Source organism: Equus asinus, chromosome 16, assembly GCF_041296235.1.
Source record: "Equus asinus isolate D_3611 breed Donkey chromosome 16, EquAss-T2T_v2, whole genome shotgun sequence".
NCBI lineage: Eukaryota > Metazoa > Chordata > Mammalia > Perissodactyla > Equidae > Equus > Equus asinus.
In genome coordinates, this window is record NC_091805.1 from 20,165,883 (window position 1) to 20,191,863 (window position 25,981).

Consider the following 25,981-nt stretch of genomic DNA (forward strand, 5'->3'; position numbering starts at 1 on the left):
CAGACTTTGGAGCCAAACTACCTAGGTTCAGATCCTGCTTCCACCAGATAATAGCTGTGTAACCTAGGATGAGTTGCTTAACTTTTCTGTGCCTCAGTTTGCTCATAAGTAAAATAATGATACTAAAACTACCTATCTCATAGAGTTCCTGAGGATCAAATGAATTACTCTTTGTATAGTACTTGGAACACAGTATACATGATGTAAATGTTTCAGTTAATTTAACAGAATTGGTAATAGGAAATAGCAGGAAGAACTTAATAAGAAACATCTAGTTACCAATCCGTTTTTGTCAGTATTAAAAGATTTTTTTAAAAAAAATTCCGATAAATGTCCTCGGCTTACTTTTAAGTCAACATGTATCCATTACACATTTACAGTTCCTAGTGCCTTGGAGACACAAAGTATATTTACGTGGTCTCTGCCCCTCAGGCAGTTACAGTCTTTCCACATCAAATCTGGAATGAACGTTCACAGGGCAAAGTTCAAAAGAACATGCAACAAAAAAAATACCAGAACGCCACATAAATTTCCCGATAAGCAAAGCTATTCGCAAATTCAAGTGCTCTAAAATGTTTATCAATAAAAACGCAACGACTAATTGAGAGTGTGTTTATTGTGACACCTACACAGAAAGTTGCTAAATACAACGCCGCACATCAACAGACATTCTGCAGAAAAAGTACCGTTTTCCTTTACCGCCTCCTGGGATGTCTAACAAAATCTGGGAGAGCGATCCCGCAAAACCACGGCGAGTGAAACCGCTCTGGAAACATCAAAGGGCTTGTGACTGCTGCCCAAGAACCGGAGGACGATGTGGGGGGCTCAGCGAATACCTGAATCCGCGAGGCAAAGAGGCTCCGACCCACGGCGGTGGTTAGGGACGAAGCTGGTCCCGGAGCGGATGCGGACCAGTGCTCAGCGCCCCGAGGCGAGCAGTAGTGCGCACGTGATCTCCTGCCCGACGAGGCGGTTCTCTCCGGCCGGGGCTGCGGGGCGCAGGCAGTCTTTGAGTGACAACCGCCGCGACGCGGGACACAGAGAAAGCGCCCCGAACCCCCGCATGGCCTCCCGGGGCCCAGCTCAGGGCACTGCGGACGCAGGGCCAAGAGATGACGGGTTGCTCAAAGCTAACGGTTCCCACGCCGTCTCCCTCATCTCGGGGCTGGCATCCGAGCGCCAGTCCGGGCGACAACACCCGGCTCGGCGGGCCCGCGGACAAGCGTGCTACCGCCACCCAGGTCCGCCTCACCCGACTCGACCCCCCTCGGCGGCCGCCGGCGTCCCGGGCCAGCACGTCACTTCCGGCGCGCGCACCCGCACGCGGAGGGGCCCGGGCCGGGTCGGGGGCGCGCAGGGAGGGCGGGGCGGGGAAGGGGGAGTGTCTGCCCGCCGCTGCCGCCGCCGCCGCCGCCGCCGCCGCCGCCGCCGCTGTCCCTGCCGCCCCTCCCGGGACACCGCCGGGGCTGAGGAGTTCGCTGAAGCCCTACCTTCGGAACCGGCCCGGTCCTCGCGCCCGCACTCCCTGCCGGCACGGCGCCGGAGCACTACCCGCTCCGACCCGCGCAGAAGCGGGAGTTGCCTCAGCCCGTGGAGCGGCGGGGACGGCCCCAGCCCCCCTTCCCCTCCTAACCCCTTCTTTCCGTCGCCCCAGCCATGGGGAACGCGGCGACCGCCAAGAAAGGCAGCGAGGTGGAGAGCGGTGAGTCAAGGACCGGGGCTGGGCACCCGCCGGGCGGCTGGGCGGCGCGGGGCACCGGGCGCCCCTCTGGGTCGGGGCCCCGAGGCCGCGGGCATGGTCCAGGCCTCGCAGGGGCCGCCGGGAGCCGCTCCAGGGGGCCCTGGGGACCAGCCGCCTTCCTCCGCCGCCCTCCTCCCCCTGCTCGGGCTGAGGGCTGAGCGCAGAGGGCCTGATGGAGAGAGCGGGGGAGCAGAGCGCGCCCCGCTACTCACTAGAGCGAGGGGGGCTCACACATTCTGGAACACCTCCCCAAATATGGTCCGGCTAAAGAAGTCCCTCGTACCTCGCTTTCTTCCTCTCCGCCCTCCCATCCCCTCTTTGGGAGCCACAGGTAGTGTTGTGGGCAGAGTTGGCTCTTTTCCCTCCATCACTTGGGTCCAACGCAACCTTCCCACAAGGTGAGGGGCTGCTGGTCTGGCTCTCCGCAGGTTAATCCTGAGTGGGGAGCTGTGTTCTCGAGATCCTCCATCTCTTCAGATTAGGAATGGAAAATATAGTAAGACTAAGTATAACTTTATCCCTTAGAGGAAAAAAGCAAAGCAGCTTTGCGTTTTCTTGAAACACTCGAGACTCTGCAACAATGTCTGTAAAAGTTAAAGGTCACTTGGAGTTTGAAGCGCTTCCAGAATACGGTGGTTTTCTTCTGAGAGCTGAAAATGCAGGCACTCCACACTTTCCACCAAACAGTAAAAAATCATGAAAATTGAGTTTTTTTATGGCTATATGGTTTTATAAATAAATAAAATCAGATGGTTGTGAAAAAGTGGTTTGCCTTTGTCAGGTTCATCTCAGATTTTATAATTCAGAATGACCAACTAACAAGTGGTATTTGTTATTACACCATGAGTAAGTTACGTCTCAGCGCTTGAGGAAATGCCTGATGATTTATTTGTTTGTGTAAATAGTATCTTTTAATGTTTCTATGTTTGTAACATGTTTTAGGCTAATTTTGTAATTTAGATGAAAGGAACTAGCTTTTTTTCCTGTATTAATAAAGCAGAATCTATTTGGTAAGATTCAGTCATTCATTTTGTTTAATACGAATAGGGAAATCAGATTACATGGTTTATGTTTCACCAATAAGGTTTTGGGGTTAATTTTCAGGAGCTCCAGAAAAGTTTAGTGTCCTGTTATACAAATTATCAATGAACATTCTTTAGTATGTGATATGGAGATTTTAAAAAGCCAATGTAGAGGTAGAACTTTTATCTTTTTTTTTAATTGCACAAATGTGGTAACTGTACAGAAAGTATAAAGAAGGAGGAAAATGTAAAGAATTATTTGTGCCTGATAAGTTGTCATTTTCCCTTTTAACTTAAAGCTATATTAACTTAAAGCTAAAACATACTAATTGTGTTCCAAAAGAATGTGCTTGGTAATTGAATCATATCAGAGATTTTCATTAGCAAGTGCTGGCTTGTACAGTGTTTATATTTTTAATAATGTTAGTAGACTCTTAGGTGATCTATATATTTCCGTTATTAAGTTACCAAACCAGTTCTCCCCTGACAGTATTCATTTGAAGCTCATAGCTATGGGATAATCTTGGAATATTTACAGAAGACAGAAAGGAAACTTTAAACGTTTATCTAAATATATTTAAATTATTAGTATGAATAAATTCTTTCCTAAGCTTTAACTGTTAGTGACAGCCTAGATCTTAAGTATGTGTGCCAGCTTTTTATGTAAATTTATTTATGGAAACTGAAGGTCATTATAGTAGTTTGAATAGAGTGTTGTGAAGTGATAAAAGAAAATAGCTAATGATGTCTGATAGGGACAGTTACTTGAAATGTTGTGTGTTGATCAGTTTGTAATTTCATTTGGAGCAGTGTTTATTAGGTGTGTACTGCCGCTCTTCTACAGTAGTTAAAGAAATATTATCGATATATCGTAAAAGTTAACAAAAGAACAACTTTTATCATTACATACCTGCCTGTTCTGTGTATTTCTTAAAAATTACTCCTGAAAATATATGCCTTTCAAAATTTTGTTGTTATTTAAACTTAAGCTGATACATAAAAGCATAAACTTTTAGAAATATAAGTGATCTTAGAGATCAGCCTGTGTAATCATTTTCGTTTCAAAGCCAAAGAAGCTGACCTCTAAAGAAGCTGGAGTTGCGATCATACTATTAGTGATATCAGAGTAAAGAACAGAATCTGGTGCCTTGACTCCATTCTGCATCATTAAATAATCAATTAATACATATATTTTCAAAATGTCTACCAATTGTATTATTTTCAGTTGGAAACCCTGTAAGTAAAAGCTCAAGAAATTTACTATCTAGTGTGAGAGAAAAATTGTACATATAAAAGTTAACTGAAAAACAAAATATAAGTGCTAACATTATGGAAAGTGAAGTTAGAACTCTGAAAACTAGCAGTAGGAAAATGTTTGATTTGAAAAGCTGATTAAAAAATATCAGGTTGATTAGGATTTGAGGTTTGGTTAGGAACATCCCTCATACAGGTGACTCTGGAGCTTAGTTCTAAAAATATTCCAGCAGAATGAAGCTGGACATAAAGATATTTAAGAAGGGTCTCGGTTAGCTTTGACCGTCTGGTGCCTATGTTGTACTCTATTGATACCTATCCCGCTACTCTTAAAATAAATCATTTTCTGGGTTAAGACTTGAAAGCTAGGGAGATTCCATTCTCATCTCCACAGATAATGTTCTAGAGATGACATTAAGTTGGGTACCTGTTGTTCTACTGTAGTGAACTAGGAAATTGTATTGAAATGTCTTAAAACTTAATGAAAAGACACCTCTTACCTTTACATACCTAATTGTTCTGTGTGTTTAAAAAAAATTACTCTCAAAAATATGAGTCAAAATTTGAATGTAGTTATTTAAACTTCAGCTAACACACAAAAGCATAAAGTTTTAGAAATATGTGAGTATATAATACTCTGAGAAATTTTAAACTCTTGTTATTCATAAGTTTTTACTTATCCAGTCTCCCACTTTTTACTTTACATACAGTCACCAACATAAAAAACACATACCATTTATTTTAACGTGGGAGGGTTTTTTTTTTTGTTCATTTCATTAAAAAAAGAAGATTAGACCCCACAGGATGCCTGTGGGGCTTTGTATTACCCTCTCATGGCAAAGGTGTTGAGGCCTGTGGGCGAAGTGTTGATAGAAATTTGGTTGCAAATTCTCTCATGACTGCAGGTGGTAGAGCTGTATTACCTAGTGTTTACATAAGGATCTTTGCACCGTTTTCAGAGTATCTCTCTGTCTTAAACACTTGAAGGTGAATAGACATTAAAGAAAGTCACCGTAGACTAGGTTCAACCAAAATGCAAGTTTTATAACAACTAGGATTTTTTGAAGGCTTACTCTGCCCCAGGTTCTCTAAGTGCTTTGCATGCTTAATTTCACTTAATCTTTTAAACCCTGTAAAGTAGTTTAGTAATTTCTCCGTTTTATAGTTGAGGAAATGGAGGCTCAGGGAGCCTAAATGATTTGTCTAAGGTTGCATAGCCATTACCTCAAGGAGGCACATTTGAACCTAGGCAGCCTATCCCCAGAACCTGAAATCCTAGCCACTGTGCTACCCTCTGTATCCAGTGGAAAAGCTGATTCTAAGACACACAGAATAGCGTAGACTTTACTTTGTTTCAATTTATTATTATAGAAAATTTTGGTTGTTTTCAATAGTGACTTTATTTGGATATATTAAATACCTTAAATGAGAGTTATTTTTTTCTTGAACCATTCTCTAGATTCAGTTTTCTCATCTGTAAAATGAGGATGAAAGATTAAATTACCTTGAAAGTCTTTTCAGATTCAATATGGTATAATTTCAAATTAAGCCATATAAAGTTAATTTTATATACTTAAAGCCTTCATTACTATTTGTATTTAATTATTTTTTCTCGTTCATAAATGTATGCCTTCCCTTCCTGTTAGATAGCCAACCAACAAATTACTATTGGAACTTCTATTGCCGTTTAAAAACTATTTAGAAATTTATATTTCATCATAGTTTAGAATAGTGCTATCCAATCACACGTTGTGCTGTGATGGAATTGTTCCTATCTATGTTGTCTGATGTGGCAGCCACTAGCTGCATGTGGCTACTGAGCACTTGCAATGTGACCAGAGGGACTGAGGAACTGAATTTTTAACTTACATGTGGTATTAGTGTTTGGTATGTTAGACAGCACAGGTTTAGAACATAGCTGTCTTTACATATAATAAAAATGTCAATCCATCTTTCTGTCACCTTGGTAATTTGTGGATCCTCACAAGTGTGTGTAGATGAACAAAATGCTGGGTTTATCTTTTCTTATCCTAGGAATTAACTTATTTCTTCAACATTTCCTCTGAATAAGCACTTATGGAGGTAGATTATTATCTAACAGAACAGATTATTATAGTGTAGTAATTTATGTATAATCTGTAAAGTTAACTACAAAGTTAATTTCCTTATTGGGCTCTACTAGAATTAAGGTTGTGTAGTTTTTAATACTAAATCTCAGTGAATATATTTTTATTGCAAATTTTTGTAGATTTAAATGTTGATTAGGAACAAATTTAGGGATCTCATATTTTACACAAGTCTTTAAACTTTTCAGCTATCAGACTTTTTAAAAAAGGAAATTCAGTAGCAGATATTTGTTCCAATTCAGTGGATCAGTAGAAGTACTTGGGAGTAATATTTTTGGGGGTTAAAAAATAAAGAAAAAGCAAAAAAAAAGAAAAGTCAAAACAAACAGCAACAATATTTGGATGATAAAATACATATTATCTCATCCAGTTCTGTGATTTAGTTTTGTGCAGATTGTCTACTATATAAAATTATCTCATGTTCAGGAACCTTTTTTCCCATTGTCTTGGTCAGTGTCCTCCACGTAGGATATAGACAGATTGTTGCTTTTCATTGCCAGCAGCAGGATAATTAGAGGCATGAAAGCCAGCTTAGAAAAGTAAGCCAAGGCTGAGTGGCAGAAGCAGTACGTGGAAAGATCCTAGGTAAGCCAGGACAGCTTTTAAGATCCTGTCAGATAGTCAGGAGTTGACCATAAATCATTTTGATATTCCATTAAATTAATAAAATAAAACAATTAGTATAATTTACAAAATTGTCTCTATGTAAGTGATAATAAATGTAAGGACACATAGGTGACCAAATTTCCTTAGGGGAATAAATCTTAAATTTTTAATGAAAAAAAATTATGTTAGGTAGAAAAATCTGGAATTTATGGCAAGTAATTATACCTAGGTCAGTACCATATTATTTTTATTTTATCTTAATTCAAAAAATATTCCTTCAGGAGTATCCTATATAGTTTTTTTCTTTGTTTGTTTGTTCATTTATTCATTCATTACACGTAATTGAGCTCCTAATGTGTGATGGACTCTAAGCAAGGCTATTGGAATAGAGATTGAATAGGACACAGTACCTGCTCCAGAGTGCCTGTATTCCAGAATGGGCCATAGATATGCCAACAAATTAATGGAAAAAAAAAAAAACTGTTAGAAGTGCTTTCATAAAAGTTCAATGGGGAAAGCATCGGAAAGTATGGTCATTTACACTGCGATGGGGAGAGTGAGCTTCAAAAAGGATTTCAAATAGGAGATGAGCCCTGAGTTGAGCATTGAAAATGGTAAATGTTCAACAGTGGGATTACAGGAGGAAGTGTGTTCTGAGTAGTGGGAGCACAGAGTGAGCAAAGATGCAGAAGAGTGAAACAGCATGCCATATTCAGTAAAAGGAAGTAAGTTGTACATTATGACTAAATGACAGAGGACAAGGTTGGTGGTAGGGAAGAGGGGAGATTGTATAATGAAAGATGAAACTGATGAAATGGACAGAGGCCATATAATGGAAAGAGTTTGAATTTTATCCTGTAGACATTAGGAAGCTATTGTTGACTTTGAAATAAGGGAAGAGACATAATAAAATTTGGGTTTTAGAGAGATTACACTGGTGGTAATGTGAAAGACGAGTCACCGTGGAACAAGTGGAGTGGAGGCAAGAAGATCAGTCAGAAGACTCCTTCACTCAAGTGAGGGACTTTGAGGGTCTGAATCAAGTTGGTAGAGGTAGGAATGCAGGAAAGGATCTGAAATGTGAGAAATTTGGAAAATAAAAATGGGCAGACTGTACCTTACTGATATCATGTGAGGAAGGAGGAGAAAGAGGAATTGGGAATAATTCCCAAGTTTTATCTTCTGTGTCTTGGTAGATGGGTTGTGATGCCATAATGGAGTCCAGAAATGAATACAAGGGGAGGAGCAGATTTGAGGGGCGTACTGAACTCAGAGTGCCTATGAGAAATGATATCTGATTGGTTGCTTTAGAATTGTAAATTGTCTTTTATTCTCCCAGCTATGGATGAAAAAATGACGTTGGATGGTCAAGGGATCTTTTCCACATTTCGGTTTTTTTTTTTTCTTTTTTGATGAAGATTAGCCCTGAGCTAACTGCTGCCAGTCCTCCTCTTTTTGCTGAGGAAGCCTGGCCCTGAGCTAACATCCGTGCCTGTCTTCCTCTACATTATACGTGGGACGCCTACCACAGCATGGTGTGCCAAGCGGTGCCATGTCCACACCCGGGATCCGAACCAGCGAACCCTAGGCCACTGAAGCAGAACATGTGCACTTAACCACTGCGCCACCGGGCTGGCCCCCCTTTTCCACATTTCATCCTCATGTTGCTCCCCTTTGTAATGCCAGCTATTTAGAAACTACAGAACTGTAACATCTGACATAACTTCTATAAATTAAGAACTATAGTTGCTAAAAGTTTAGCTTTGTTTTTGAAAAGAAGAAAAGCCACAGCACTGATGAGAATAGTGTAACTTTTACAGAAAAAGTAATTTAAAGTCAGGTAAAATATTACTTTTTTACTTAAAGTATACATTCTGCAAGCTATTGAGCTTTGTAGGGTCGTGTGGAGAGTGGAAAGAACATGTAAAATATAGTGCCAACATATACTGTACTAAATAAATATCAGTTTTCTTCCCTAGAGTCCTTTAAAATAGATATTAAAAAGTTAAGGTGTAGTTTTATAGTAAGAACATGTACTTTGAATATGACAAATCTAATCTCTGTTTCCTAATACATTCTATTACCTCACTTTGGACAAGTGTAATACCTTCAAGCTATGCATCTCGAAAGGATGGATTTGATAAGGAGGCTGTGGTCGCTTCTAGTTTAATAATCCAGTGATTCCAATGTATTTATTAGAAGAATGTACATTTTAAAAGTAGCAAGACGGGGCTGGCTCAGTGGCACAGGGGTTAAGTTCGCACGTTCTGCTTCAGTGGCCCCGGGTTCACCGGTTTGGATCCCGGGTGCGGACATGGCACAGCTTGGCAAGCCATGCTGTGTCAGGCATCCCACATATAAAGTAGAGGAAGATGGGCATGGATGTTAGCTCAGGGCCAGGCTTCCTCAGCAAAAAGATGAGGATTGGCAGTAGATGTTAGCTCAGGGCTAATCTTCCTCAAAAAAAAAAAAAAAAAATTAAAAGTAGCAAGACTTGGAAATAAATTATTAAAGGTTCTCACAAAATTATGTGACTAGAGAAGTGGTGAAGGAGCCTCAATGTGAGCAAATAAAAGGTAATGTATTTAGGGAAAATTTTTCATCTGTCCTTAAAAAATGATAGTCTCTGAATTTTGACCTAAGAAACAAATTTATGAATCACTGTATTGATCTTTGAAGATATTCTCATGTTCTGCTACAGGTAAGGGGACCATCTAAATGTTGGTCACCAGGAGAGTGTTTGAAAGTAACGTTCTACTCTTAATGTAAAACCCTTAGCGTACTGTGTGTTTGTAGTGTTTTGTATATAGCAGAACCAGAGAAAATTAAGATCAGGGACAGGTAATAGTAGTACGAGAATGGAAGGCCGATTGTATGAGAATAAACTAAAAAACCCAGAACTCTTCAATCTAGAAAAATTAGGGCTACATGATTGAAGTGTATAAATCAAGTAGTATAGACAGAGAAAATCTGAGATTGTTCACCTAAATTTGAAACACTAGAACTCCTAGGCTTTTCCTCAAAACTTAGAAACGCTAGTTGTAGAGCAAATCAAAGTAAATATAATAAAACCTTGATAAACTAGGCTTAGAGAATAAATACGTTTAGCTAATTAGTAATCATTTATGTTTAGAGGTAAAAAACATTTGTGCTTATAAATTCAGATAGTATTTTTAGTAATTTAAAAATTGCTAGGAAATTTTAATGCTTTTCCACTCTTTTTATAGGTTTTGTAACTCCTTCTGCCCCTTACAACTTCCAAAAGAATCATTAGTATTAACAAATAGACCTTTTTCTTGCTAATGTTGAGGTTTATTACTATATGCAAATAATAAATTGTTTCCATTGATAATGGAGGTATAACTTAAATTACTTAAATTGATATGGAGATATAGCTTAAATTTTTTTTAATCTGTTCTACTTCATCCATTTAATTAATTTTTTTAATTTCTGGGAGATAAAGAGTTGCCTTTAAGTAGTCAGGTGGAAGATTTGGGTAAGTAAAAGCACAATTATGAAAATTTTTTCAGAAGTATAGTATAGGATATTTTCTGTAGTAATATTTTAGTTTTTTACTTTTTGGTTGTAATGTAAATTAGATTCAGTAATGCTCTTTTATCTATGTGGCTGATTTTCTGAATCAAATTTGGGACTCTCTTAAAGAGAGAAAGGCGTTAATTGACAATTCACAATGATGAATGATGCACTAGCACATTTGACATTAGGGCTGCCTTAGAAAATCCAGTGTATGGGCTGGCCCAGTGGCACAGCGGTTAAGTTCGCACGTTCAGCTTCAGTGGCCTGGGGTTCGCTGGTTTGGATCCCAGGTGCAGACCTACGCACCGCTTGTCAAGCCATGCTGTGGCAGGCATCCCACATAAAATAGGCGAAGATGGTCATGGATGTTAGCTCAGGGCCAGTCTTCCTCAGCAAAAAGAGGATTGGCAGCACATGTTAGCTCAGGGCTAATCTTCCTCAAAAAAGAAGAGAAAAGAAAAGAAAATCCAGTGTAAATGCCATATCTTTATCTGACTGACTGTAACAGGGTATAAAGTCCCAGGCTTTCTGGCCATGGTTTAAAGTTGTGCTCCCTGTTGCCTAATATTCGTATAATGTTAACTTTGCAAGGACTTCTGAAACTTTTGTTTTCTTGTAAGGCAACTGCTGAATTTAAACCTTTAAGTCCTTGACAAATCTGTTTTCTCTATCTGGACTTTGTCCTCAAAAAAATTAAAGACAGTATCTTGAAATCTCATTATTTTAGGATTCTACTTAATAAAAAGAATTTCTATAAAATGAATTTCTATTCCTATACCGTATTATTCTTAAGTAGATGACTGTATAACATCAGCAGGTCGTTGCGGTATATTATCCACAGACTTTAGAGAATATGTTTGTACAGGTATTACTTAGCTTCTTTTGTGGGATCCAGTTCTGCTGATAATTTAGCACCTCCAATCCGGTCCTAGGTCAGCTCTTTAGTTAAGTAAGAGCCATGAAAGGTTAAACTGGGAAAGAATATGATTCCTTCTTTAGGCTGTGGTCTTGAGGTTACTAAATAAGCCATAGTTCAACTGATAGAATGACACAGAGACAGAACGGAATTTATTTGTCATTCATTCAATCATTTAGTCATTCTCAGTCAGTGCTTATTGAGCACCTACTTTGTACCAGGTACTGTAGTAGTCTGTAAATGCACATATGTGAATAAAAGTAAGACTTGGTTCCGGTCCTTAAGCTGGGAGACAGAAATATGCAGATATTTATTGTAAAATTTACAGTGATGCACAAGTGTCCAAGATCCATACTAGCAAACATAGTAGTTTATATAGGAATAAGTATAGAAGTTCTGAGATCATCCTGGGAAATAGACTATAGCTGACTGAGATAGAAACTGGCTTTGAGTCCATTTTGGGGCATTTACCTCTGTAATTCTAGCACTTACACTAACACTGATTTCTCAGCTGTTTCTCCCACTACACGTTGTGATCTTTAAGGCCAGGGACAGTATCTATCTTGTTTAGTGTGTTAATCCCTAGAATTTGGCACAATTCCTGGCTCATAGTGGAAGCTAAAATCATGGATAGTTAAATGGGTAAAAAGTTCAAGCCTCTTTTAGAAGTGTTTACACCCTTCCCCTCAGTTGGCAGGTACTTTCTCTGTAATATATTTAGGCATAGTAGCTGATTTACTCGATAAGAAGACACTTCTTTCCCTACCTTAGCACATAGTAGTTATTCGACTACATTTATATATCAAAATTATATCACTTTTAATTGGTAGGGAGAGATTGGTCTCAGACTTTAGGTAGGAAGACATTGGATTAGGAAAAACTATTATACTCCCAAACTTTGGAAAAATCTCTGGCTCATTTGAGGCATGCTATGGTTTAAATGTTTGTCTCTCCCCAAAATTCATATGTTGAAATCCTGACCCCCAAGGTAATGGTATTAGAAGGTGGGACTTTTGAGAGATGATTGGGTCATGAGGGCAGAGCCCTTATGAATGGGATTAGTGCCCTTATAAAAGAGGCCTGAGAGAGCTCCCTTGCTCCTTCTGCCATGTGAGGTTACAGTGAGAGGACAGCTGTCAACAGGGAAATGGACTCTCACCAGACGCCTAATATGCCAGCACTATGATCTTGAACTTCCAGCTTTCAGAATTGTGAGAAATTTCTGTTGTTTATAAGCCACCCAGTCTATGGCATTTTGTTACAGCAGGCTGAACAGACCAAGACAAGGCCTGTACCATTCAGCTGTACCACTGTGTCCCCCATCTATGTCGCTGTCATTCGCCAATCTCTTGTTGACTTCTCTTCATTCATCAAAAACTTTGGCACCTGGCTCACAATTTTTCTCTGTACTCTGAGCGCTGCTTTCATCCAGGGTGGCTCCCACTTCTTTGTGGATGACCCATCCATTACCATTGCGTCTCAGTTCCTACATCACATTATCTCCTATCCCCTTCTCTTCATTTCATTTCAGATAGCCATTCTCAACAAGAACCTTATCATATTCATTAACTGCTCAACAATCACCAATGTAAGCATGGCATTATCAATCACAATCTCGTCTCCTTTTTGCTTGCTTTTTAAATTATTTATTTATTTATTTATTTTTTTGAGGAAGATTAGCCCTGAGCTAACATCTGCTGCCAATCCTCTTCTCTTTTGCTGAGGAAGACTGGCCCTGAGCTAACATCCATGCCCATCTTCCTCTGCTTTATATGTGGGATGCCTGCCACACCATGGCTTGACAAGCTGTGTGTAGGTCCACACCTGGGATCCAAACCAGCGAATCCTGGGTTGCTGAAGCGGAATATGTGAGCTTAACCACTGTGCCACTGGGCTGGACCCCTTTGGGCGTGCTTTTTAAATACTCCTGCTGTGATCATTCTTCAGAAGCTCTCATCCATTCATCCATCAGTCCTCTCACCTCTTCATTTTCCTTCTTAACCTGTTTAGATTATGTGGTTCTCAAAATCCTTTGCACTTCTTTATTTTTGTTTTTTTATTGAGGTCATAATAGTTTATAACATTGTGAAATTTCAGTTGTGTACTATTATTTGTCAATCACCATATAAATGTGACCCTTTGCCCCTTGTGCCCACCCCCCCAACTCCCTTTCTCCTCTTGTAACAGTAAACTGTTCTCTTTGTCTATGTGTTTATCTTCTACATATGAGTAAAATAGTATGGTGTTTGTCTTTGTCTGGCTTATTTCACTTAACATAATACCCTCAAGGTCCATCCAACTTGTTGCGAGTGAGATGATTTTGTCTTGTTTTATGGCTGAGTAGTATTCCATTGTATATATACACCACATCTTCTTTATCCAGTCATCAGTTGATGGGCACTTGGATTGCTTCCACACCTTGGCTACTGTGAGTAATGCTGCAGTGAACATGGGGGGTGCATAAGTCTCTTTGAATTGTCGATTTCAAGTTCTTTTGATAAATACCCAGTGGTGGGATAGGTGGGTCACATGGTATTTCTATTTTTAATTTTTTGAGAAATCTGCATACTATTTTCCACTGTGGTTGTACAAATTTGCATTCCCACCAGCAGTGTATGAAGATTCCCTTTTCTCCACAACCTTTCCAACATTTATTATTTTTTGTCTTGTTGGTTATATCTATTCCAATGGCTGTAAGGTGATATCTTACTATAGTTTTGATTTGTATTTCGCTGATGATTAGTGATGGTGGACATCTTCTCATGTGCCTACTGGCCATCTGTATATCTTCTTTGGAAAAATGTCTGTTCATATCCTCTGCCTCCCCCCCCCCCCAGCTTTTTGTTTTTTTGGTGAGGAAGATTGGCCCTGAGCTAACATCTGTTGCTAATCTTCTTTTTTCTTGACAAAGATTGTCACTCAGCTAAGATCTGCGCCAGTCTTCCTCTATTTTATGTGGGATGCTGCCACAGTGTGGCCTGATGAGTGATGCTAGGTCTGTGCCTGGGATCTGAACCTATGAACCCTTGGCTGCTGAAGTGGAGTGTGCAAACTTAACCAGTATGCCACTAGACCAGCCACCTCTGCCCATTTTTTGATCAGGTTGTTTGTTTTGTTGTTGTTCAGTTGTGTGAGTTCTTTATATATTATGGAGATTAACCCCTTGTCAAGTATATCATTTGCAAATATTTTCTCCCAGTTGGTGGATTGTCTTTTCATTTCGATCCTGGTCTCCTTTGCCTTGCAGAAGCTGTTTAGTCTGATGAAGTCCCACTTGATTATTTTTTCTTTTGTTTCTCTTGTCCGAGTAGACATGGTATTCAAAAAGATACTTCTAAGACTGATGCCAGAGTGTACTGCCTATATTTTCTTCTAGGAACTTTATGGTTTCAGGTCTTATCTTCAAGTCTTTAATCTATTTTGAATTAATTTTTGTGTATGGCAAAAGATAATGGTCTATATTCATTCTTTGGCATATGGCTGTCCAGTTTTCCAAACACCATTTATTGAAGAGACTTTCTTTTCTCCATTGTATGTTCTTAGCTCCTGTGTTGCAGATTAGCTGTCTCTAGATGTGTGGTTTTATTTCTGGGTTTCCAATTCTGTTCCATTGATCTGTTTGCCTGTTTTTGTACCTGTACCATGCTGTTTTGACTACTATAGCTTTGTAGTATATTTTGAAGTCAGGTATTCTGATGCCTCCATTTTGTTCTTCATTCTCAGGATTGCTTTAGCTATTTGGGGTCTTTTGTTGCCCCATCTAAATTTTAAGACTTTTTGTTCTATTTCCATGAAGAATGGTATTGGGATTCTGATTGGGATTGCATTCAATCTGTAGATCGCTTTAGATAGTATGGACATTTTCACTATGTTTATTCTTCCAATCCATATGCATGGAGTATCTTTCCATTTCTTTATGTCATCATCGATTTCTTTCAATAATGTCTTACAGTTTTCATTGTATAGGTCTTTCACATCCTTGGTTAAATTTATTCCTAGATATTTTATTCTTTTTGTTGGGATTGTAATTGGGATTATATTCTTGAGTTCTCTTTCTGTTAATTCATTATTAGTGTATGGAAATGCAGCTGATTTTTATAAGTTGATTTTGTACCCTGCAACTTTGCTCTAATTGTTGATTATTTCTAATAGCTTTCCAATGGATTTTTTAGTTCTATGTATGTTCTATGTATAAATCATGTTGTTTGCAAACAGCGAGAGTTTCACTTCTGCATTCCCTATTTGGATTCCTTTTATTTCTTTTTCTTGCCTAATTGCTCTGGCCAAAACCTCTAGTACTGTGTTGAATAAGAGTGGTGAGAGTGGGTGTCCTTGTCTTGTTCCTGTTTTCAGTGGGATGGCTTTCAGTTTTTGCCCATTGAGTATGATGTTGGCTGTGGGTTTGTCATGTATGGCCTTTATAATGTTGAGGTACTTTCTATACCCATTTTATTGAGAGTTTTTATCATAAATGGCTATTGGATCTTGTCAAATGCTTTCTCTGCATCTATTGAGATGATCGTGTGGTTTCTGTTCCTCATTTTGTTAATGTGGTGTATCCCATTGGTTGGTTTGCAGATGTTGAACCATCTCTGTGTCCCTGGTATAAATCCCACTTGATCATAGTGTATAATCTTTTTAATGTATTGCTGTATTTGGTTTGCCAATGTTTTGTTGAGGATTTTTGCATCTATGTTCACCAGCAATATTGGCCTGTAATTTTCCTTCTTTGTGTTGTCCTTGTCTGGCTTTGGGATCAGGGTGATGTTGGCCTTGTAGAATGTGTTAGCAAGTGTCCCATCTTCCTCAATTTTCAATAGTTTGAGAAGGATAGTTATTAAATCTTCTTTGAATGTTTGGTAGAATTCTCCAGAGAAGCCCTCTAGTCCTGGACTTTTATTTTGGGGGAGGTTTTTGATTACTGTTTCAGTCTCTTTACTTGTGATTGTTCTGTTCAGATTCTTCATTTCTGCTTGATTCAGTTTTGGGAGGTTGTAAGAGTCTAAGAATTTATCCATTTCTTCTAGGTTGTCCAATGTGTTGGCATACAGTTTTTCATGGTATTCTCTTATAATCCTTTGTATTTCTGTGGTATTTGTTGTAATTTCTCCTCTCTCATTTCTAATTTTATTTATTTGGGCCTTGTCTCTTTTGTTCTTAGTGAGCCTGTCTAAGAGTTTGTCAATTTTCTTTATCTTCTCAAAGAACCAGCTCTTTGTTTCATTGATCCTTTCTACTGTCTTTTTTGTTTCCATTTCATTTATTTGTGCTCTAATATTTATTATTTCCCTCCTCCTACTGACTTTGGGCTTTGTTTCTTCTTCTTTTCCTAATTCTGTTAGGTGTACTTTGAGATTGCTTATTTGGTATTTTCTTGTTTGTTAAGGTGAGCCTGTATTGCAGTGATTTTCCCTCTTAGGAACACTTTTGCTGCATCCCAAATGAGTTGGTATGGTGTGTTTTCAATTTCATTCATCTCCAGATATTTGAATTCTCCTTTAATTTCTTCAGTGATCCATTTGTTGTTCAGTAGCATGTTGTTTAATCTCCACATCATTTTCCCTTTCCCAGCTTTTTTCTTGTAATTGATTTCTAGTTTCATCACATTATGGTCAGAAAAGATGCTTGGTATTATTTCAATCTTCTTAAATTTATTGAGGCTTGCCTTGTTTCCCAACATATAGTCTATCCTTGAGAATGTTCCATGTACACTTGAGAATAACATGTATTCTACTGTTTTTGGATGAAGTGTTCTATACATATCTATTAAGTCCATCTGGCCTAGTTTTTCATTTAATTTTATAATTTCCTTGTTGACTTTCTGTCTGGATGATCTATCCATTTGTGTAAGTGGGGTGTTGAGGTCCCCTACTACTATTTTGTTGTTGTTAATATCTCCTTTTAGGTTTGTTAATAGTTGCTTTATGTACTTTCGTGCTCCTGTTTTGGGTGCATATATGTTTATAAGTGTTATGTCTTCTTGGTGGAGTGTCCCTTTTATTATTATATACTGCGCTTCTTTTTCTCTCTTTACCTGTTTTGTCTTGAAGTCTACTTTGTCTGATATAAGTATGGTGACACCTGCTTTCTTTTGTTCACCATTAGCTTGGAGTATCACCTTCCATCCCTTCGCTCTGAATCTGTGTTTGTCTTTGGGGCTGAGATGTGTTTCCTGGAGGCAGCATATTGTTGGGTCTTGTTTTTTACTCCATCCTGCCACTCTGTGTCTTTTGATTGGAGAATTCAATCTATTTACCTTTAGATTAATTATTGATATATGAGGGCCTAGTGCTGCCATTTTATTGCTTGTTTTCCAGTTGTCTTGCATTTCCTTTGTTTCTCATCCCATGTAATTCGGACTACCAACGCAGGCAGTTTTCTATGCTGGTTTTCTTAGTTTTCTCTTTATTTATCATTTGTGTCTCTGTTCTAATTATTTGTTTAGTGGTTACCATGTGGTTTGTATAAAAAATCTTGTAGATAAGATAGTCCATTTTCTGATAGACTCTTATTTCTTTACCCTAAGCCCATTCCGTCCCTTTTCTCTTCCCTTTCTAAGTTGTTATTGTCACTGGGGGTTTGTTTGCCTGGACTTGCAGCTTGCACTGCATCTTTTCCTGCATTGCACTTTCTTTTGTGCTTGGTGGGCGGGGACTCTCCACTAGGACTGAACCAAGTCTTTCCCTGGGGCTGCAGTGGGACTGTGGATTTTCCCACCGGACCAAGGAGCGATCACACTGGGGCTCAGGGTTGTTATCGCCTTCTCCCATGGTCCCGTTGGGTCTCACTACCCACTTTGGGGCCGCAGCAGAGCTATGGGTGTTTAAGACAGCTGGGGGTTTGTTCGCCCAGACTCACACTGTGCTGCCTCTGCTCCTAAGTTGCACCAGCCTTTGTGCTTGGTGGGCAGGGCCTCCCCACCAAGTCTGTGCCCGAGTCATTCCCTGAGGCTGTCATGGAGCTTTCCCACTGGACCAAAGAGCAATCACAGGGGTCTCAGGGCTGCAGTCACCTGTGTCCACAGTCATTCCGAGGCGCATGCCCACCCTCAGGGCCACTGCGCTGCTATGAGCGCTTCAGCTGGGAGAGTAGTCACTCGCGGATACTGGGCTCTCTGGGGCCTGGAGAGTTCTCACCCGTTCACCTATCTCCACCTCCTCCCCAGGGGGAGTAGTCCATCCACCTTCCAATGTATAGCAGCATGGGCCTCTCAGGCATCCTGAGGTGCTCTGTGGGTATCCTCTGTTGATCAATGAATGTCCCTTTAGTTGTAGTTTGAAGATGGGAGAGACAGAGGGAAATGCTCACTCTGCCATGTTGCTGATATCACTCTCTGAGATTATATTTATTTTTTGTGTTTTCCTTCCCTTTGTCTTTAATGTTATAATGAAGTGTTTGTTAACCTGTTCTGATGAAGAGCTGCAGTTTTCTGATTTTGTCTTCCTTTTGTCTCCTTGCTCAAGGTTTTGTAATCCCCCCTTTTTTCCCTAAGTAAGAGGGCCTTTTTGAGCATTTCTTGTTGGGGGTGGGGGTGGATCTTGTGGCTATGAACTCCCTTAGCTTTTGTTTATCTGAGAAAGTTTTTATTTCTCCATCATATCTGAAGGATATTTTCACTAGATAGGGTATTCTTGGTTGAAAGTCTTTGTCTTTCAGAATTTTGAATATATTATTCCACTGTCTCCTAGCTTGTAAAGTTTCTGCTCAGAAATCTACTGAAAGCCTGATAGGGGTTCCTTTGCAGGTTATTTTCTTCTGCCTTGCTGCCCTTAATAATTTTTCTTTGTCATTGACTTTTGTCAACTTTACTACTATATGCCTTGGAGAGGTGTTTTTACATTGATATAGTTAGCAGATCTCTTGGCTCCTTTCACTTATATTTCCAGCTCCTTCCCCAGGTTTGGGAAGTTCTCAGCTGTTATTTCTTTGAACAAGCTTTCTACTCCATTCTCCTTCTCCTCTCCCTTTGGAATACCTATAATCCTCATGTTGCATTTCCTAGTTGAGTCTGAGATTTCTCGGAGAATTTCTTCATTTCTTTTTAGTCTTAGTTCTCTCTCCTCTTCCATCTTTAGCATTTTTATATTTCTATTCTCCAGACTGCTGACTTGCTCCTCTATAATATCAGCTCTGTTATTCAGTGAGTCCAGATTTGTTTTTATCTCATCCATTATGTTTTTCATCTCCAATATTTCTGATTGGTTTTTCTTATAGTTTCAGTCTCTTTTGTGAAGAAGTTCCTGATTTCATTGAAATGTCTATCTGTATTTTCTTGTAACTCGTTGAGTTTTTTAATGATAGCTGTTTTGAATTGTCTGTCATTTAGATGATAAATTTCTGTTCTTTCAGGATTGATTTCTGGGTACTTGTCATTTTCCTTCTGTTCTGGAGATTTAATATGTTGTTTGCATATTGTTTTATGGCGTGGATTTGTGCCTCTGCATAGTGATTGTATTTGTTTGCAGCTTCCACCTGCTGCCACTGGGTGGAGGTCAGGAGCTGTGTATTCTCATCCTGCCATGATCTGTGGCTTGCTCACTCACAGCTGCTATTTACTATCTGTGCACGTGATCTGGCCAACCAGCTGAACTGGAGTGCCAGGCTGGGTGAGGGGCACTTTCTTTTGCCTGTGCCATGCTGGGGGCGTTCTCACTCTGCCCTTGTTGTCTGCTCCCCTGGGGTGCTGGCTTGATGGAGAGACCCCCACAATAGCTTAGTCACCTCTGTGTGGGGCTTTCCCACAGGCTGTGATGGAACTTGTAGAGTGGAGGCATTCCTGCCGAGGGCCATCCCTCCGCCCTTTCCTCTCAGTGCCACATGTGGTCTGTGCCCTTGGTTCCTGCTGTTGGGGAGGGAGAGGATATCCCCTGACCTCTGTCTACATCCTCTGGGGGGTTCAGCACCTCCACCTTCACATGTATGGCTGTGTGGGTCTCTCAGACATCTTTTGTGTTATGTGAATGTCGTCTGTTGGTATATGAATGTCCTTTTTGCTGTATCTTAGTGGGGAGAGTCTAAAGGGAGAGCTCACTCTGCCGTGATGTTGACATCACTGTGTCAATCTTTTGCGCTTTTGTCTTTTTATCACATCTTTCTGACAAAAATCTAACTGATAAACTCAACTAACTGTTTTCTTGGTGCTTTCAGCCAAGAGCTAAGCATTGATGGAGAAAGCCACATAGGATGGCACTATAAATTGAACCTCAAATGGGCTGTAACATGACTCGACAGTTCTACCACATTTCTCTGTCAACTGTGTCTGCCATTTTTCACAATCTCTATTTCATTCTCTTCTGTTTACAGTTCTGAAATACCCATTATCTTTCTTATTCTAAGCACTAATCTTGCCTCATATTTAACAAAGAAAATAAAAGGTATCAGACAAGAATCCCTTCAACTTCTTTCTATCAAACGTCCACACCTCCTGTATTTTAACCTAATCTATCTTGTTATTCTGTTATAATGGAGAAATTGTCTGTCCCATTTATATGTTGTTACATCACATATAACTCCTTCATTTAGTGGCTTAAGCAATGGTAGTATTTATTTTGCTTAGGAAAGTGCAATTTGGTCAGAGCTCTACCGTGACATCTCATCTCTACTCTGTTTGACAGCAACTAGCTCAGCTCAAAGGCTGGAGCCTAGCATCACTTAAAAACCTGCTCATTGACATTTCTCCTTGTGCTGGCTGTAGGTAGTTGGAACCTTAGCTGGGCCTTTCAGCTGGAACACCTACACGTGACCTCTACATGTGGCCTGGGCTTTCTTATGACATGGTGGCTGAGTTCCAAGGGAGAGGAGAGAGCCAGTTGGAAGTTGTGTCATCTTTTACAACCTAGCCTCAGAAGTTAGGCAGTGTCACTTCTGTTGCATTCTCTTCATTAGATGTGAGTCACTTAGGTAAATCCATACTCAAAGGAAGATGAGTTAGATTATACCCTTTGATGGAAGGAGTTCAAAGAATTTTTTTGATCTCTTTTAAAAACCACCACATTATATGTCTTCCTCTGCCAGGCCAGTCCCTCTACCATTACTTTGGATCCCATGCTCTCCTGCATTCCCAAGAACCTTATGCTATTGTGTATTCTTCCCTTTTATATTCAGTCCATCTTCTTCTCATTTGTTTTAAAATCTTTACCCTTTTTCTTTAACTTTCTGTTTTGCTATTTGACTCTACATTCTCTTCCTTCCCTTTTTCATCTGTCACCGACTAAAGTGAAGTGGCCTGTATACCATTTCATTCTGTCCTCTCTCTGACAACCATCTATCTATCTTTTTAGCTCACTCCCTTTAATATCTCAACTCCAACAATCTTAAGACTTTACCAAGATCTCCAGTCCTTTCCACTATCCTTCATACCTTAATATTCTCTTGTCTTTCTTAAAAATCATAAATTCCAAGGGCAAACGTTACAAACACCTCCTTACATATACTTTCAGCCACTTGACCCTCTCTCATTTTAACATTTTTACATTATTTGTATAGATTCAGTACATTTTTAAACAAGTTTGAATTGCCAGTCAATGGACAACTAGAAACAGCAAATTAATCTACTGGACTAATGTTATAGTAGACTATAAGGAGCTGATTTATATTCATAATGTCAGGCATCAAGAATAAATGGATATAAAAATTAAGGGGGAATTTTAGTGTTATCCACCAAAACTTTAAAAATGCATAAAGCAGCTTCTGTGATTTATTTCTCACAGTAACCCTATGTAGTAGGTGCTGTTATTATCACCACTTTTTCCTGTATTTTTCCATTTCCTGTATTATCACCATTTCTTTTTAGTAAGTAAACTAAAGCTTAGAGAAGTTAAAAAAGGTCACACAGCTAGCTCAGTGGCAGAGCTCTGTGTGCTGTGAATTTAATCAATCTGATTCTAGGCCCTCATAATCACTACATTATACCACTCCCCTAACATGATGATGATAATTCTCTTCTAAAAATTGTGCATTTGAAACTATCGCAGAATCTGAAGGGTCCTTAGAGGATCTATCTATGTACTTATCACCTTTTTTAGAATATTACTTAGCTTTTCCTATGTGCCAGGCACTGTTGTCAGTGCCACATGTATAATACTATTTAGTCTTCACAACCCTTTGAGGTAGGAACTGTGATTGTTCTTATTTTATACAAGAGGACATTTAGTCACAGAAAGGTTAAGTGACTTGTCCAAAGCCATAAGCTTGGTAAGTAGTGAAGCTGGGATTTGAACCTAGGCAGTCTGACTCCAGAGTCTGTGTTCTTAACCACCATGTCATTTTGACTACTTTTCTAAAAACTTGTAAATTTTTTCCTTTATTTACTTATCTCTTTCATAGTAACTTTCGAGTGATAGAAAACTCATTACTCTAAATGCGGTGTATCAGTCATGGTTACACCAGAGAAACAGATTCAGCAGGATATAAAGAGATATATTGCAAGGAATTGACTTACTGATTGTGGGGGCTGGCTAGGCAAGTCCAAATTCCATAGGGCAGGCCATCAGGAAAGGCCAACTGGAACTCTGTGGCACAGGCTGAAGCTGCAGTCCACAAGCTGAATTTCTTCTTCAGGGTTCAGTTCTGCTCTTAAGGCCTTTCAACTGATTGAATCAGACCCACCGAGATTATCTAGGATAATCTTTACTTAAAGTAAACTGATTATGGACTTTAATCACATCTATAAAATACCTTCGCAGCAACACCTAGATTAGTGTTTGATTGAATAACTGGAGACTATAGCCTAGCCAAGATGACACACAAAACTGATCATTGCAGACGTTTTTTTTTCAATCCTAGGGTTGGGGAGGAGCTTTTAATTTCCCCAAGCCAGGAGTGGAATTTTCTATTTTCTTTTCAATCTTCATTTATTTATTGATCACTCCTGCCACCTCCTCAACTCCACTTTCCCCCCTACCACCTCATCCCCATTATTACAGCCAAAAATGATTTTGGCTATTTTGCAATAGAAGGCATATACGTAAACCATATTACCTTTAAAACAAAATTTTAAAAGTGAAAAAGAGCCTCAAAGTAAAAGATAGAGAAATGGTTGAACCAGAAGACGTATGCTCAGGTTAGTTGCTGTATTTAAAATTAAATTTTATAAATAAATAATATAATATAAATAAAATTAAGCACTTTTTACGTAGCAAGGGACTAATATAGTATAAGACCTTTTTCCAAATTCACTGAAATTCTGACAGGAAAATTTAGTGTCAAATTCCAACACGAATTTAATCTATCTAAATACAAGGAGCATTGGCCTACATAATTAACAGATAATTATTGTTTAATAAAAGAACTCTCTCTCCTGATTCCTAGGTGCAAGAAGGAGAGTTTCAGAGAGCTGCCTGCCATTATATATTTTTTTGCATAATTCCTACTTGTATCTTGACCTTTTCATCCTCTTTTGATAAGAAAAATTTAAAATGCTGTAAGATCCTTTACTAAGACATAGAAGATTTAAACTGATGCCTCAAAGACCTTCAGCTAGACTAAAAGGCTTATAAGAATCTTCAGTGTGTCTCACAGACTCTCTCAATTAGACAGTAGGTGTTTCTAGAAATCTTAAGGACATTGTCTCATAGCAGCCTTACATGAAGCCCAAGGTAGAGAACGACCTCTCAGGAAAAATTTGAATGTGGCTTTTATCTATTGGAGTTGATTATAATTTAATAATAAGAAACCCACAGAATTTTGAAAGTAATTGTAACACTAAGATTGAAAGGGGCTGAGAGTTCATAATGAAAAGAAGCCTCTGGGCCCTCAATCTCCTAAGGAAAGGAAGCAGGCTGAGAAGCTGTTCAGCTCTCATAGGCCATTTCTTATGGAAAGTGAAGGATGACTCAGAGGATGCAGACTAGAAGCTAGAGAGTAGAGCTAAGAGACATGGAGAACCACTCCCAGGACTAACCAGGGAACTGGTGGCATGTGCTCAATTCGATTTCAGAATTGCTGGCGACCAATGACTGTCATGTGCCTCCTGTTTTCTCCCTTTTTGAGTGGGAGTGTCCATTGCCGTTCTCCTCTTCCTTCCTCACCATTGTATGTTGGATATGTGCTGGGCAGATAACTTGTATCTTTAGTTCACAGGTCTTCAGATTAGAAGAATTGTGCTTGAGGAGCTGCAACCAGGAAACTGGATCTGGGGATCCTCATCTACATCTGCACTTCATTTAGATTAGATCTTGGACTTTGAGCTAATGTTGTAATGGGATGAAACTTTTGGGGACCTTGGGAGGGGTTGAGTATGTTTTGAAAATGGAGGAGTGTAAATAATAAGTGGCCAGAGGGCAGACTGTGACAGAGTAAAGATGGCTGCAAACTTTTAGCCACCCTTTCCATCCAGAGGCATAGTTGATTTTTTCACCTCTTAGAATCTGGGCTGGGCTTGTGATTATTTAACCAATAAAATATGGTGGATGTGATGTTGGGTTAGTTCCAGGCTTATGACTCTTGAGAGGACTGACAGCCTCTGCTCTCAGAGAAGCCAGCTGCTATGTAAGAAGTGTGACTATTCTGAGACCAGCATGCTGTTAGAAGCCCAGCTAGCCACTTAGAGAGAAAGAGAGAGGAGAGTGAGACAGAGATTGGTAGAGTAGTAGCACCTAGGCACTAGACAAGTGAGTGAAGCTTTCCTGGACCTTTCAGTCGGCCCAGCCTTCAGCTGAAGCCAGATGAGTGAGTGACTCAGCCAACAGTGAGAAGTGAGATAGGTGCCAGATGTATGACCTCAGTTAGGCTGTTCCAGCCCTTCTCCAGCTGTTTGAGCCACCCAGCTCAGACCTCAGAGCTTGTGGAACAGAGATGAGCAATTTCTACTGTACCTTATCCAAATTCTTGAACCGCAGAATTGTGAACAAAATTGCAGGTTATTGTTTTAACACTAAGTTTTCGTGTTTGTTACGTGGCAATAGACAACTGAAACACAAACAAAGGAAGTGAAATACAGAAAAATTCTGTCAGCTGCCCAACTTCGCAGAGATTTTAAGAACCATCGCTTTCAGTCACATTTTAAATGCCTATGTCATCGTTCTTTCCTGAGGACCCTCTAAAACCCCTTTTCCATCATTAGCAAGCCTGTCTGCACCTATAGGTTTTTCATGTGATGCAGGTTTACTCCCTGGCACCTTACTTCTAATAGTTGGACGGTTATGGTTAGCATACTTCCCTGACTTAATTCTGGAGTAGTTATATAATCTGTGATACATCTGGGTACTATTCCTGAGTTGAAAAAAAATCTCAAGTGGGACCTTTTCTGAGAGTTTCATAAAAGAAGTCCCTCACACAAAGGATTTGGTTAGCAAAGTACAACTGACTGAGAAAATTTTAAAGGAAATTCAGGAGAATTTATATAGTATACCAAAAGGTGAGCAGCTTAGTCCTTGTGAGACATTAAAGTTTTCTCAAATGTCCTTCTGATTTCACTATTAATTGAAAGTCTGCCTTCTTGACCCTTCATTCTCTAGAACAGAATTCCACCCTGGTCACTTCTCCCTTCTGGATATTTTCTTCTAGAACATCCAATTCCTATCTACCTCCTTATTCAAAGAAACCTCTTTCACAGAAAACCCAACCTGATATTGAAGCACTGAGGATTTCTTTCTTTCTTTTTTTTTTTTTTGCCTAGAGTGAGCTTATCAAACCATTTTTTCTCAACAAAGGAATTTTCATAATAACTATTAAGAAGGTGAAATTTTTCACTCATCGTTACTTATATGTAAGCAAAATCTCAACCAGAAACCCACCATTCTCAGATAACCACTGTTAGCATTTTTTCTTCAGTACGTTC

General features: G+C 39.5%; 1 protein-coding gene across 1 annotated transcript in view; it reads left to right on the forward strand.

The window, feature by feature from the left end:
- Positions 1–1,346: 1,346 nt before the first annotated feature.
- Positions 1,347–25,981, forward strand: part of PRKACB (protein kinase cAMP-activated catalytic subunit beta) — a 132,161-nt gene continuing 107,526 nt past the window's right edge. Inside the window, exon 1 of the mRNA XM_044749063.2 lies at positions 1,347–1,702. Coding sequence (XP_044604998.1) covers positions 1,657–1,702 — 46 coding nt within the window. The 5' untranslated portion in view covers positions 1,347–1,656. The remainder of the gene's footprint in view (positions 1,703–25,981) is intronic.